The 13,966-nt window shown below is 43.9% G+C and overlaps 1 protein-coding gene across 1 annotated transcript; it reads right to left on the reverse strand.

The window, feature by feature from the left end:
* Positions 1-3,573: 3,573 nt before the first annotated feature.
* On the reverse strand, positions 3,574-7,001 carry LOC125591885. Its single transcript, XM_048766790.1, has 6 exons — positions 6,699-7,001; positions 5,567-5,816; positions 4,541-5,461; positions 4,098-4,432; positions 3,660-3,881; positions 3,574-3,591 (listed from the first exon to the last, which is right to left on the reverse strand). The coding sequence occupies exons 1-6, from the start codon at positions 6,999-7,001 to the stop codon at positions 3,574-3,576; spliced, it is 2,049 nt and encodes a 682-aa protein (XP_048622747.1).
* Positions 7,002-13,966: the final 6,965 nt, after the last annotated feature.

Here is a 13,966-nt window from a genome sequence, read left to right on the forward strand (position 1 = left end):
GACGACCGAACTGACGGTACTGAATCCCGTCTTTCCCGAACAACTCGACAAGCTAGGACTAATGATCGAGCCAGAATCAACTTCCAACGCACCGATTCGGATTCAGACCGTAGCTTCTCATTTCTCGTCTGGCTGGGCTGTACCGCATGTACCGACGGATGTACTGATGGACTGTCCGACTACTTTGATCTGATCTTTGAGTTTAATCATCAGGAATTCTCTAAGGCAACAATACTGAAGCTTTCAGATGATCTCGGTCACATTTGGTCCAGTTCAGTTCATGAGAATCTTCATTCAGACTGTGCCGACTGTCTGGCTCATGTACTGGCCCTTACCGTAGGACGTGCTGCCGGATACATTGAATCTGGACAGAAGTAGGCAAAGAGACCATCGACCAGTCTTCTTGTTTTTCCGTGTTTGACAAGATCTGGTCAAGTTTATGTTTTCTATGCATTGTTTTTACACATTTATCATCAATTCTCTTTGACCAAGAATTCTATAAGTATCTAACTCAACTTCAGATTTTGGGATCGATTTTCCCTTTATAAAATTTGAGTCCTTACTCTCTCTTTTTTCTTCTTCAAGAACTTGTCTTTGATTGCTTGGTGTGGTTAGCTCCAAACAATTCTCTCCTTTTCGTTGGACTGGTGCGTCACATCCGACAATAGATTGAGAACCGTCTCTTTGTCGGACCTGTGAGTCATATCAGGCGACAATTAGACAGGGGAACATCGAAGGCCACTCCGCATCCTACGATCCATCAGTTCTCCCATCGGAGTTCATATCAAAACCGTACCGGCTGAATGTTCCGTACTTAGGGGGTATCAAGTGAAGCCTTTGATCGTTTTAAAAGGTTTAAGCGACTTATTGAGGAAGAAAAACGCTACGCACAGACAGGGGAGGAGAATTCACGTCACAAGAATTTCAAACATTTTGTGATAATCATGGGATCAACCGTCATTTAACGGCTCCATACTCACCACAACAGAATGGAGTCATGGAGAGACGAAACATGACGTTAATGGAGATGACGAGGAGTATCATAAAACACACGAAAGGTACCAAACTATTTATGGGGAGAATCTGTGAGACACTCAACCTATTTGATTAATAGGATCTCTACTCGAACGCTAAAGGATCAATGTCCATACGAGTGTTTTAAGAAAAGGAAGCCTGACGAGGGACATCTACGAGTAGTTGGCTGTATTTGTTATGATAAACAAGATATTCCACATCTCAAAAGGCTGGATGATAAGTCTAGAGAATTAGTTACATCTCGGAGTTGAACCAGGTTCGAAGGCATATCATTTGTATGATCCTAAGAAACGCAAAATAGTGGTCAGCCGAGATGTAATCTTTGCTGAAGACAAGACTTGGAGATGGAACAAGGTCGGAGACGACACATATGAAGCGAGCTTTGACGTAATGTTTCCTGTTTATGATAAAGAGATAGAAGCTAAACCCGTGACTGAAGACATCGATCAATGTGAAGAAGAAGAAGAAGAAGAAGACAGTGACCGTGATGGTGATAATGAAGTCAAAACAGAGGAAATTGAAACAGAGGATTTTGAGACAATACCGAGAAGATCAACATGATTTAGTACAAAACTGAGTTACTTGGATGACTACGTTCTGATATCAGAAGTTATTGAGACAGAAAGTCTTCTTCTTCTCGTTAATGAAGAGCTTTGGGACTGGAATGAGGCAAAATATGAGAGAGTCTAGAGAGAAGCTTGTGAGGATGAGATCCCGTCTATAGAGAAGAACAAGACCTGGACGCTTGTGGAGCTTCCCATGGGGTGCAAGGCAATTGGGTTGAAGTACGTTTTTAAAATAAAACACAACGCAGATGGAGTATAAGCAAATACAAGGTCAGACTTGTAGCTAAGGGTTATGTGCAACGTCATGGCATTGACTTTGAAGAGGTGTTTGCTCCGGTTGCAAGGATAGAAACTGTTTGTGTTATCATCGCTTTAGCTGCGTCCAATGGTTGGGAGACTCATCATCTTGATGTTAAGACGGCATTTCTTCATGAAGATTTGATTGAAGAGGTTTATGTTTCACAACCTGAGGGTTTCAAGGTAAACGGAAGTGAAGATAAGGTTTATAGGTTACATAAAGCTCTCTACGGCTTGAAACAAGCACCAAGGGCTTTGATATCTTGCATAATTCCATTGTCTTATCCATTCACCCATGTGCATTTTGATCATATAGACTAGGATTTAGCCATGTTTAGGTTCCATTTTTGCATACATGAGTCCTTATCAGGTATTGAAGTACCACATGGAGTTCTTGGAGACATTTGGGTGCATTTCGAGCACAAAAGAGGTGATAAAGGTGATCATTGGACGAGCAGTGCATGGGAGCGACCTCACCGGAGTGACATCGTGAAGTCCCTGTGACACCCTTTCAGAGTGACTTGACCGGAGCGACACAGCGAGGTCGCTCGCGTCTCCATCACCCAGAGCGACGTGACCGGAGCGACACAGCGAGGTCGCTCGCGTCTCCATCACCCGGAGTGACGTGACCGGAGCGACACAGCGAGGTCGCTCGCGAAGAGCGACCCAGAGCCACGTCTCGCAGAGACCCCTCCAGGTCACTCCCGAAGCCTGGAGCGACCTCCCGGAGCGACTACTGGAGGTCGCTGTGCGCCTTCTGTTTGCTTGAATTCATTTCTACTCAAGGGCCTTTTGGTCATTTCATTATGCACGTTTTTACTTCTGAAAACCTATATTTTAAGGATTATTGGCAGCCACCAGACATATTATCTTTGGTTCTAAGAAAAACCTTTGGAAAGTTTATCTCTTGAATCATCTTTGTTCATCTAGTTATTGCAATTCTGTGTTTTCTAATTCGTTGTTGTATCCCTCTGTATGATTAATCTGAAATCCAAAATGGGTTTAAGAGGAATCATGAAGAGTAGTGAGTAATCACCTTTTGAATTCATGGGTTAGGAAGATTAAGGGTGATTTAGGTTAGAGCTAGGATGTTTTAGAGTAGATCATTCCAAAACCTTGCTAGTATAGTAATCATAATGCATCTTCTGAGTTAGCTTCTCAAAAGTTGATCTTTAGGCATTTCCCACCCAAAACGTGTTCGATGAAATGCCTGAAACAACTCTTCTAAGCTTTTAGCATATTTTGCCAAAGACATTTGTTGTTAGAAGTGCTAAGATAGCCTTAGACCTGTTAGTAATGATTGCTTCCATATTATTCAACCGAAGACATTTGTTGTTTGAAATGTGTTAGTAAATGAACATTCATCTAGACATAGAGTTTGTTTAGGATTGTGTCTAAGCTTAAGGTTAATAGTTTGATTGTTCGTCTGCCATCCTTAGTTCGAAACTTGATCACCCAAGGTCTAATTCATATGCCCATGAGTTCTCATTTTCCTTAGTTAAGAAAGTCAACTCATTTACCGTTTTTATTATTCTGAAACTGCATTAGTATTAATCATTAGTTTAGAAAACCCTTAAAATCATCGGTTCCACTTAGATTAAGTAAGTACTTGCATTCTCAGTGCTTGAAATCCCTTAGAATTGGTTCGACAATCATTTATACTACAACATTTGTCTTAGGAGCCTTGAAACTCCTAATATCAATGTTGTTGATGGCACGACAGTCCACACACATCCTCCACGAACAATCTTTCTTTGGTACAAGTAGAACAGGCACGGCACAAGGGCTGAGACTCTCCCTGATGTATCCCTTCTCAAGCAGCTCTTCAATCTGTTTCTGGAGCTCCTTGGTTTCAACTGGATTGGTGCGGTACGCTGATCGGTTTGGTAGTGAAGCGCCCGGGACAAGATCGATCTGATGCTCAATGCCTCTTATTGGTGGCAATCCCTTGGGATTTTCTTCTGGAAAAACATCAGAAAAATCCTGCAAAATACTTAGCAATTCACTCGAAATCTCTGGTGCAAGGTTAGAAGAAGAAGAAGCCAAGAGTGATTCTTTACAAACAAGTAAAAGAAATGGCTTTTGAGAACAAAGGGATTTTCTTACCTGACTTTCCTTGATATAAAAGTTGGAGTTTCTAGTGGAGGCTTTAGGTTAGTCTACTTTAGAATCTTGTTCACGACCTTTCTTGAGCTAAACCTGGTCTTGATGAACCTCCAAAGGTGACAAGGGAACCAAGGTGATTTTCTTTCCCTTGTGATCAAAAGAGTGTCGGTTTGTGAACCCATCATGTACTCTCCTGTTATCAAACTGCCAAGGACGACCCAAAAGGATATGACAAGCGTCCATGGGAAGGACATTGCACACGACCTCATCCTCATAACGACCAATGGTGAGTGGAACGGTGACTTGCTCCTTAACGTACTGCTCACCAGCTTCATTTAGCCACTCAAGCCTGAAAGGACGAGAAAGAGGCCGAGTAACAAGCCCAAGTTTCTTTACAAGGGTGTCACTAGACACATTAGTGCAACTACCTCCATCAATAATCAAAGAACAAACTTTAGAAGAAATGAGACATCTAGAGTGAAAGAGATTCTCCCTTTGTTTTTTGTCATCGGTTTTTGGTTGCACACTCAAGGAACGTCTAGTGAAAAGAAATGGACCAGATATTGGGTAGTCAAGGCTGTCCTCATCAAAGATCGGACCAGAATCCTCCATGAAGGTCGAACAGGACTCGTCAATCACACCATCGACCTCCTCATCGAAAATGGGCTCATGAGTGTCGTCCAAGAGTTTCCTAGCAACAAGAAGTGGACCGCTGGCTGGGTAATCAAAGGTTTCCTCATCCTCATCAAAAACTGGTCCAAGATCCTCCTTGTCTTCCTTTTCATCCTCGGACTCAACTTCACCATTATCCATGAGAATCATCACCCGTTGGTTTGGACACTTGTTGGCATAGTGTCCTAGAACTTGACACTTGAAGCATCTGATGTCTTTTTCCCGGCTTGGGTTCTCAACTGCTTTTCCTTTGTCAACACGAGTAGAGACATCAGTTTTCAAAGCAATATTTGTTGTGGAAGAAGACTTACCTTTTTCTTGGTAGTTTGGCTTAAGAGTGAATGACGGTTTTGGAGCATAGGCCGACTTAGAGTAACTCTCTCTCTTGACTTGCTGTTCGATCAGGATGGCCTTGTGTAGCATCTGCTCCATGTTGTCATAGTCTTGGAGCTCCATACGGTCCTGGATGTCACGGTTGAGCCCGGTTAGAAATCTAGCCATGGTGGCATCTAAAGGTTCGTCCACTTTAGCCTTGATCATCAATATCTCAATTTCCTGATGATAATCCTCCACTGACTTAGTACCCTGAAGCAAACGCCTGAGTTTCTGATGTAGATCACGGTGGTAATGGTCAGGTACAAAGCGTCGCCTCATCAGCATGGTAAGCTCCTCCCATGTATCAACTGGTGCCTCACCTGTTCTCCTCCTGTGAGTCACAACTCGATCATACCAGTTAATAGGATAGCCAGAAAATTCAGCAGCAGCAAGTCTAACCTTTTTAAGATCTGAAAAATTTTGACAATCAAAAACCAACTCCATTTTTCTTTCCCATTCAAAAAAGGCGTCCGAATCATTCTTGCCATCAAAGCTCGGAATTTTCAATTTCAAACCACCCAAACCCTCCTCCTCATGGATGTCATGGTCGGACCGGTTGGGTCTCCTAGAATGGGCTCTTCTTGCTCCGGTTCTAGATCTCGTTTGTTGACTCCCTTGGATCTCATCTAGCCTCTGATGGATTTGATCAAGACCTGCATTCATAAGGTTAGTCATAGTATCATTCAAGGCTCTCATCTGCAGGTTAGATAAATCGGCCATAGAATTTTCGGGACGGTTCTTCTCCTCTTCACTGCTCATGTTTTCCTGATAAAGCTTAAACACAAAACGTTAGAAATTTAAAAAAACCTCACACCCTCGAGTGTTTGATCCTCACCCACACACGTGTTTCTCTCAAGTTTTATGGTGATTCACTCAAGGTCTTTGTTTCTCAAGGTTCTAAGTAAGACAAGTCTAAGAAAACCCAATGGGTAGATCCAAACAAAATAATGGGATTTTTGGTAAGAAAGACAGATAAGAAATTTTTGGTTTGGAATCCGCCTTAACCACCTCAAAGGCTGGATTTCTCCTCAGCCAGCAGACTTACTCTTCCACCACCAATCCACAAATCAATCTCTTTTTTTTTATACATTTTCTTTTCTCTTTTCTTTTTTTTTTATTTATATGTGGATGGTAATGAGGGGCCCGGATTCAAGAAAGGTAGAAGAAGAGGTGTTTCATGAAAATAATAGATGAGAAGATGGAATGATTAGATGATACCGGTTGAGTGGCTCTGATACCAAACTGATACGCCTAAAGTACGGAACACTCAGCCGGTACGGTTTTGATATGAACTCCGATGGGAGTACTGATGGATCGTAGGGTCGCACGAAGGATGCGGAGTGGCCTTCGATGTTCCCGTGTCTGATTGTCGCCTGATATGACTCACATGTCCGACAAAGAGATGGTTCTCAATCTGTTGTCGGATGTGACGCACCGGTCCAACGAGAAGGAGAGAATTGTTTGGAGCTAACCACACCAAGCAATCAAAGACAAGTTCTTGAAGAAGAACAAAGAGAGAGTAAAGACTCAAATTTTATAAAGGGAAAATCGATCCCAAAATCCGAAGTTGAGTTACATACTTATAGAATTCTTGGTCAAAGAGAATTGATGAGAAATGTGTAAAAACAATGAATAGAAAACATAAACTTGACCAGATCTAGTCAAACACGGAAAAACAAGAAGACTGGTCGATGGTCTCTTCGAGTAGTTCTTTCCATATTCAATGTATCCGGCAGCACGTCCCGCGGTAAGGACCAGTACATGAGCCGGACAGTCGGCACGGTCTGAATGAAGTTTCTCACAAACTGAACTGGACCAAATGTGACTGAGATCATCTGAAAGCTTCAGTATTGTTGCCTTAGAGAATTCCTGATGATTAAACTCGAAGATCGGATCAAAGTAGTCGGACAGTCCATCAGTACGTCCGTCAGTACATGCGGTACGGCCCATCCGGACGAGAAATGAGAAGCTACGGTCTGAATCCAAATCGGTGCGTTCGAAGTTGATTCTGGCTTGATCATTAGTCCTAGCTTGTCGAGTTGGTCGGGAAAGACGGGCTTCAGTACGGTCAGTTCGGTCGTCTGGTCGTGGATCCAGCCTGAGCTCCTTGCCGGATGTACGTGATGTTAAGAGTTTTCAAGGCTCCTAAGACAAATGATGTAGTATAAAAGATTGTCGAACCAATTCTAAGGGATTTCAAAGCACTGAGAATGCAAGTACTCACTTAATCTAAGTGCAACCGGTGATTTAAAAGATTTCTAAACTAATGATTAATGCTAATGCAGTTGCAGAATAAGAAAAGCGATAAATGGAGTAACTTTCTTGACTAAGGGAAAAGAGAACTCATGGGCATAGGGATTAGACCTTGGGTGATCAAGTTTCGAACTAAGGATGGCAAACGATCAATCAAACTATCAACCTTAAGCTTAGATACAATTCTAAACAAGCTCTATGTCTAGATGAATGTTCATTTACTAACACATTTCAAACATCAAATGTCTTTGGTTGAATAATATGAAAGCAATCATTACTAACAAGTCTAATGGCTATCTTAGCACCTCTAACAACAAATGTCTTTGGCAAAGTATGCTAAAAGTTTAGAAGAGTTGTCTCAGACATTTCATCAAACACCTTTTGGGTGGAAAATGCCTAAAGATCAACTTTTGAGATGCCAACTCAGAAGATGCATTATAAATACTCTACTAGCAAGGACTAAGAATGATCTACACTAAAACATCCTAGCTCTAACCTAATCACCCTTAATCTCCCTAACCCATGAATTCAAAAGGTGATTACTCACTAATCTCCATGATTCCTCTTAAACCCATATTGGATTTCAGATTAATCATGTAGAGAAATACAGAGAATCGATATGAAAATAACAGGACTGCAATAACAAAAATGATCAATTGAATCAAAGAGATGAACTTTCCAAGAGGTTTTTGGTGGTTTTTCTTAAGATAAAAAATAATCAGCCTCCAATGGCTTACAAAAGGTACTTAAACATAGGTTCAGAAAGTGTAAAAACGTGCATAACAAATGACCAAAAGGCCCTTGATTAATCATAATTTCGACCAAATAATTGAAGCGCAGCGACCTTAGCACGTCGCTCCGGGAGGTCGCTCCCGGCTCGTTTTCGACACAAACTCGAGCGACCTCTGGGTGTCGTTGTGGTGAGGTCACTCTGGAGCTGGAGCGAGCTGGAGCGACTTCGCCTTGTCGCTCTAGGAGGTCGCTCCGAAACCAAAAATGGCGAGCGACCTTGTGTTGTCGCTCTGGTAAGGTCGCTTTGAGAGGTAGGGCACTGCTCGTCCAATGATCACCTTTATCACCTCTTTTGAGCTCCAAACGCACCCAAATGTCTCCAAGAACTCCATGTGGTACTCCAATACCTAATAAAGACTCATGCATGCCAAAATGCAACCTAAACATGGCTAAATCCTAGTCTATATGATCAAAATGCACATGGGTGAATGGATAACACAATGGAAATATGCAAGATATCAACTCCCCCAAACTTGGTCTTTTACTTTTCCACAAGTGAACTTTCTAGAACTCATAGGGAGAGAGGTTTGAAGGTGGGAGCTCATAGCCAAAAGAAACACATCTAGCACTCAATTCAGAATCAGCACACTCTCTTATAATACTCTAGCTTCTCTACAATCATCATCAAGCATCCACACATTCAAATCAACCAACTCTCACATTCATTAAGCAATAAACATCAGGTGAATTCTTGCAAATGGTCAATTGGTCCAAATCGTTTGGTTGGGTAAGGGAATACTTTTTATTCAAGTGAGTCAAGAGGTTCAAGATACATCAACTTTAAGGTGATTTACTCTCAAGACAAATAGCCTTGACATTGCATATAATATATCTAAGAAAGGGATCAACTCATGCATACAATGCTCAATCTCCATTGTTCTACCCTTTTTCCCAAACATACAAGTTACACAATCATTTCCCAATGTCAAACCCAACTCACATCTCTCACCAAAAGATCCTAAGAACATTTTTCACATAAAACTCTTTCTCTTTGAAATCTAAAAGGGATTTTTTTTTTTTGTCTTTCACAATTTAAAAACATTTCTTAGCTCCTAACAACTTTGCTAGCCCCCTTTTCTTTTCTTTTTCTCTTTTTTTTTTTCTTTTTTTATTTTTATTTTTGGGGGCCAAGAGTCTATTTTTATTTTGGCGGGCCAAGAGACTATTCACTTAAACACAAAGAGTCTATTCTTTTCCTACAAACTTTTCATGCTCCCAAATCATAATCACAACACTCACCCCCCCCCCCCCACCTATAGATAGACAATAGAGTGCCTAATCTAGCAAGAATGAAGATCAAGCATTGTCGTTCCCGATACTCTCAACATTATGCACATTTTGAGAGATGCAATAGCTATTCGAGTGCGAGGTAGTGTTCTTTACAAGGCATTGTTGGGGTCGAAAACGGTTACGACGAAGTTAACGTCCAAATCCCCGAAGAAGAAAAACGTAGAAACCTTCTTTGACAAATAATTTTTTGAAATAGATTCTTCTTTACGAAAAACTTTGCGAAGGAAACGCGAATCATCGGACAAGAGCCCGAAAAGGATCGTTACGCAGCGACCGAACACGTGCTCCGCTCGGTCGCTACGTAGCGACCGAGTTCGAGCCAAGGCTCGGTCGCTACGTAGCGACCGAACGTCCATTCCGCTTGGTCGTTACATAGCGACCGAGCTCGAACCGAAGATCGGTGGCTACGTAGCGACCGAAATCTTCCGAAATGTCGATACGACAATAGTCCATGCGTTCTCGTCTACCCTTCGATGCTATCTCCTGAAGACCGTAGCGAACTCATTTCACGATTCCCCGCCATTCTAAGTTATCGATCAAACTTTACCGTAAAAACCGCGGAAAGTTCGTTCTTTATCGAAAGAAGCCGTAATAAACGCTTCGAGTCGGAAGACGGCCCAAAGGGACCTAAGACATGACTCGAGGCCCAACTTATGATTTCTTAACCAACAGCCCGTAAGCCGCATGACGGTTTACGCTTGGTTCGCAAGAAAAGATAAATGTCAAGTTTCCGCGGATAAATACGAAATTTTGAAGATTATTACGAAGATTGGAAAAATAGAATATCTCCATTTTTATGCTATGACGGTTTAAGGGCAGAAGGGGAAAAGCGTAAACCGACCTTGGAGCCAGTATCTAAGGAGTCCTAGGCGAGAGGCATGGGAGAGAACTTTTTCACAGAAAACTTAGCACTTAGAGCGATTTTAGGCAATTTTCCGTTTTTGTTATTCGAGCTGCGACTCAATTAGGTTTTTGCCGTCTTAGGGTTTTAGAACTAGGAATCTCGCCGATAGCTCTCGTAGCCCAGACACTTACCTTGTGTAAACGCTCAAACGCAGATTCGGAATAAGAACTATCTTGCTCTCTTTTTTGATTTCTTATTTTATTACTGTTCTCGTTTCGTGTTCTGATTGCTTGGCGTGTGGTATTAGCAGATATCCCGGACCTCTGGGAAATTAGGGTTCTCCTACTTTCCTAATTTAAACGGAAATCGCCTGTGTGAATTTCGGTTCCCACAGTTTGGCGCTAGAAGGAGGGGGTACGGATCAATCTAACTCTCAACCACATCACGCTCAACTAGACATGTCAACTGACGACACAGATAACGTGCAGACTCCTCTTAACGGAGGCAGTGGCACTGATATCCACACTCCCGCAGCGGACGTATCCGCGGCCAACGCACCAGCCAACGCCGCGACGCTCGAGGAGTTTAAAAAGATGTTCGCCACCTACGAAGAAAGGTCGGAAGAACAGGATAAGCTCGTGAGCACCTTGACCAAACAAGTTGAAACTTTAACGACAAGGACTCGAGCAATCCGCCCCCGTGGAACCACTCAAGTCCGCGGGAAAAGACTCGACTTTGCAACCCCACTCAACAGGACTGGAGCCGCGCAGGAACAACCATCGGGTCAAAACCCTAGCGAGAAATCTCCCATCGAAAAGGGAAACTCTTAAAGCGCTCCGCCTCCCGCGAAGGCTTCGGAGGACAACAGAGTCAAGCAAGTCGACCTGGATCCTAGCGATGTCTCCAACAATACTGATGAGGACGTCGACAGGCATCCAAGGAGGACCAGAAGCCGATTCACTCGGGAAAGCTCTCCGTTCGACAAACCAATGACAGAAGAGGAGGAAATCCTCTATTGGAACGAACAAGAAGAGCTGGCTGAAAAATAAACCGAGCTCACTCGCAGTAAACGCCGACAAGCGCGGAAATCTGCTGACGAGACGTCGGATATACGCGATCTTCGCGACTATATCACCAAGACTGTGGTAGAAGTAATAGCCGTAAAATCCCAAAACCATCACGCTACCATCGCGGCCCCCGAGATCGACAGGCTGCTGGAAGGGGCTCGGAAGACCCCTTTCACCGCTCGCATCTCATATACGAGGGTATCCGATCCAGGAAAAATCAAATACCAAAGTATGATGGTACGACCGATCCGAGAGTGCACCTTCAGGCTTTCCACATCATAATGGGAAGAGCGAGGCTGAAGGACGGCGAAAGAGACGCCGGCTACTGCCGCCTGTTCGTCGAGAATCTAGAAGGAGCAGCCCTCGAATGGTTCGCGCGCCTTAAGCGAAACTCTATCGGAAGTTTCCGACAGCTTGCATCGGAATTTCTCAAGCAATACTCTATGTTCATAGATAGAGAACCTTCCGATGTCGATCTCTGGAGTCTGTCCCGGAGGGAAGACGAACCCCTCTGCCAGTTCATCAGCCGATTCAAGTTGGTAGTGTCTAGGGTCAGCGGGATAAGCGACAAGGTAGCCATCGATGCGCTCAGAAAGGCGCTCTGGTACAAGTCGAAATTCAGAAAATGGATATCCCTCGAAAAACCGCGAACAATCCAAGACGCCCTCCACAAGGCGACGAACTACATCATGATCGAGGAAGAACCGAAAATATTATCGCAAAAACATAAGTCGGCGAGATCATCCTCGAAAGATGTAGACCCAAAAACAAGGAAGAAGAACCCTCGTAACGACAAGTATGTCCATCACGAGGGGGAAGAACTCCAAGGAGCGCACAATTACGCGATCGGCTCAGACCAGGGCCGAACCACGGGTAATACATGGACTCGCAATCAATGATATGATGAAAACACCTTCTGCGAGTTCCACCAGTCCCGAGGGCACTCCACGACTAACTGCAAGGTCTTGGGAGCAAGGCTGGCCGCGAAGCTACTAGCCGGAGAACTCTCGGAAGTGACCAGCGTGAAAGATCTCATCCTCGAGACCGATCACCCCCCGAAGCCGGACAGAAATCTTCCCGCGGAGAGATCTCCTCAAAGAAACCAATTTGGGATAAACGCGGCAGGAGGGTAGACGACAAAGGGAACGATAACAATCGTCGTTGAGTCAACATGATCATCGGAGGATCGCAATTCTGCAACGATACGGTTTCGGCCATCAAGGCTTACCAGTGGAAGGCGGAGTCAAGCGCAAACTGGCCTACATGGTCTCCTACCCAAGATGATCAGAACTGCTCATTCACCTTCACAAAGGAGGAAGCCGGCGGGATCGATCAGCCTCACTGCGATCCGCTCGTCATAGACCTCGTCATACGAGATCTGGAAGTCAGAAGAGTACTCATTGACATGGGAAGCACGGTCAATGTAATCTTCTGCGACACTCTCAATCAGATGAGCATCAAACTCGGAGAAGTAACTCCAACTCCGAAACCGCTCACAGGCTTTTCAGGCGAAGTATCGATGACCCTCAGATCGATTCAGCTACCAGTCATGGCCAAGGAGATCACAAAAATCGTCGAGTTCACGGTAGTCGATCATCCTGCCATCTACAACGTGATCATGGGAATCCCATGGCTCAACGCTATGCAAGCCGTTCCATTGACGTACCACCTGGGCGCCAAATTCCCGACCCCAAATGGAGTCGCAGCTATCTGGGATGTCATAAACAGTCGCGACTGTGCTTCCTCGCGGAACACAAGTTAAGACAGATGACAACCTCTGCAATGGCAAATCGTAAACGCACGAAGATTGATAAATCTTCGACCAACAACGTTTCAAGAAAAGACGATTTAACATCATCTGCTGACGCAGACGCTTCGGGTGTCGAAACTCAACATGAATCCGAAGCCGACACTACAACTCAACTGGAACTTCCGGAAGAGAACACTGACCCAGCCACGATCATCACGATCAAGGCGGCCAGCACGGCAACAACCGCCGAGTGAAAATACTTGCGGCATAAAACAGAACTACGAGATGGCTTTATCCTCGAAAGGGGTACGTAGGCAGCTCGTCGAAAGACGAGTTCAGCTATCCTCCTCTCTAAAAAAAGGGGGGGGGGATTGGGTGCGTATACTCGTATACTCCCCCATAGGAAAAGATGCGTCGAATTCTATAGAGATTTCGAAATTTTTTACGATCAATATGCGTCGCTCCTTTTTAAGACACTTGCAAAAGTCTCAGAACACGCCTAGAAAATCTACGAACGTTAATACTCTTGCCAGCAGCCTCGTACGGCCCAAAATCGCAAAACAATCTCACTTCAGCACCGAAAATATACGTATAGTCTTCGAAATAACTGCGAGACGTCGTCAAGTTAAAAATCGAGATGATACGAACAAATTGTCCGAACGCGACCACTACAAATCTTACACTCCGTTCGTCGATTGGCCCTGACAAACACATCAGCCGTCTTAAACAAACGCAACTTGATCACTCTTTTGATCTTCAAACGCCCAACACAAGGACGAAAGCGCGCTACAAAAAAAATCCGAAATTTTGGTCTAGCATTTCCAGTTGGCTTAAAAATTGTCTCTGGAAAGATGCTCGATTCGTACCATACAAGTCGTATAATCCGAGAACCTATCGCGGACTTTAAATCGGTACGAAT

Source organism: Brassica napus, chromosome C8 (genome assembly GCF_020379485.1).
Source record: "Brassica napus cultivar Da-Ae chromosome C8, Da-Ae, whole genome shotgun sequence".
NCBI lineage: Eukaryota > Viridiplantae > Streptophyta > Magnoliopsida > Brassicales > Brassicaceae > Brassica > Brassica napus.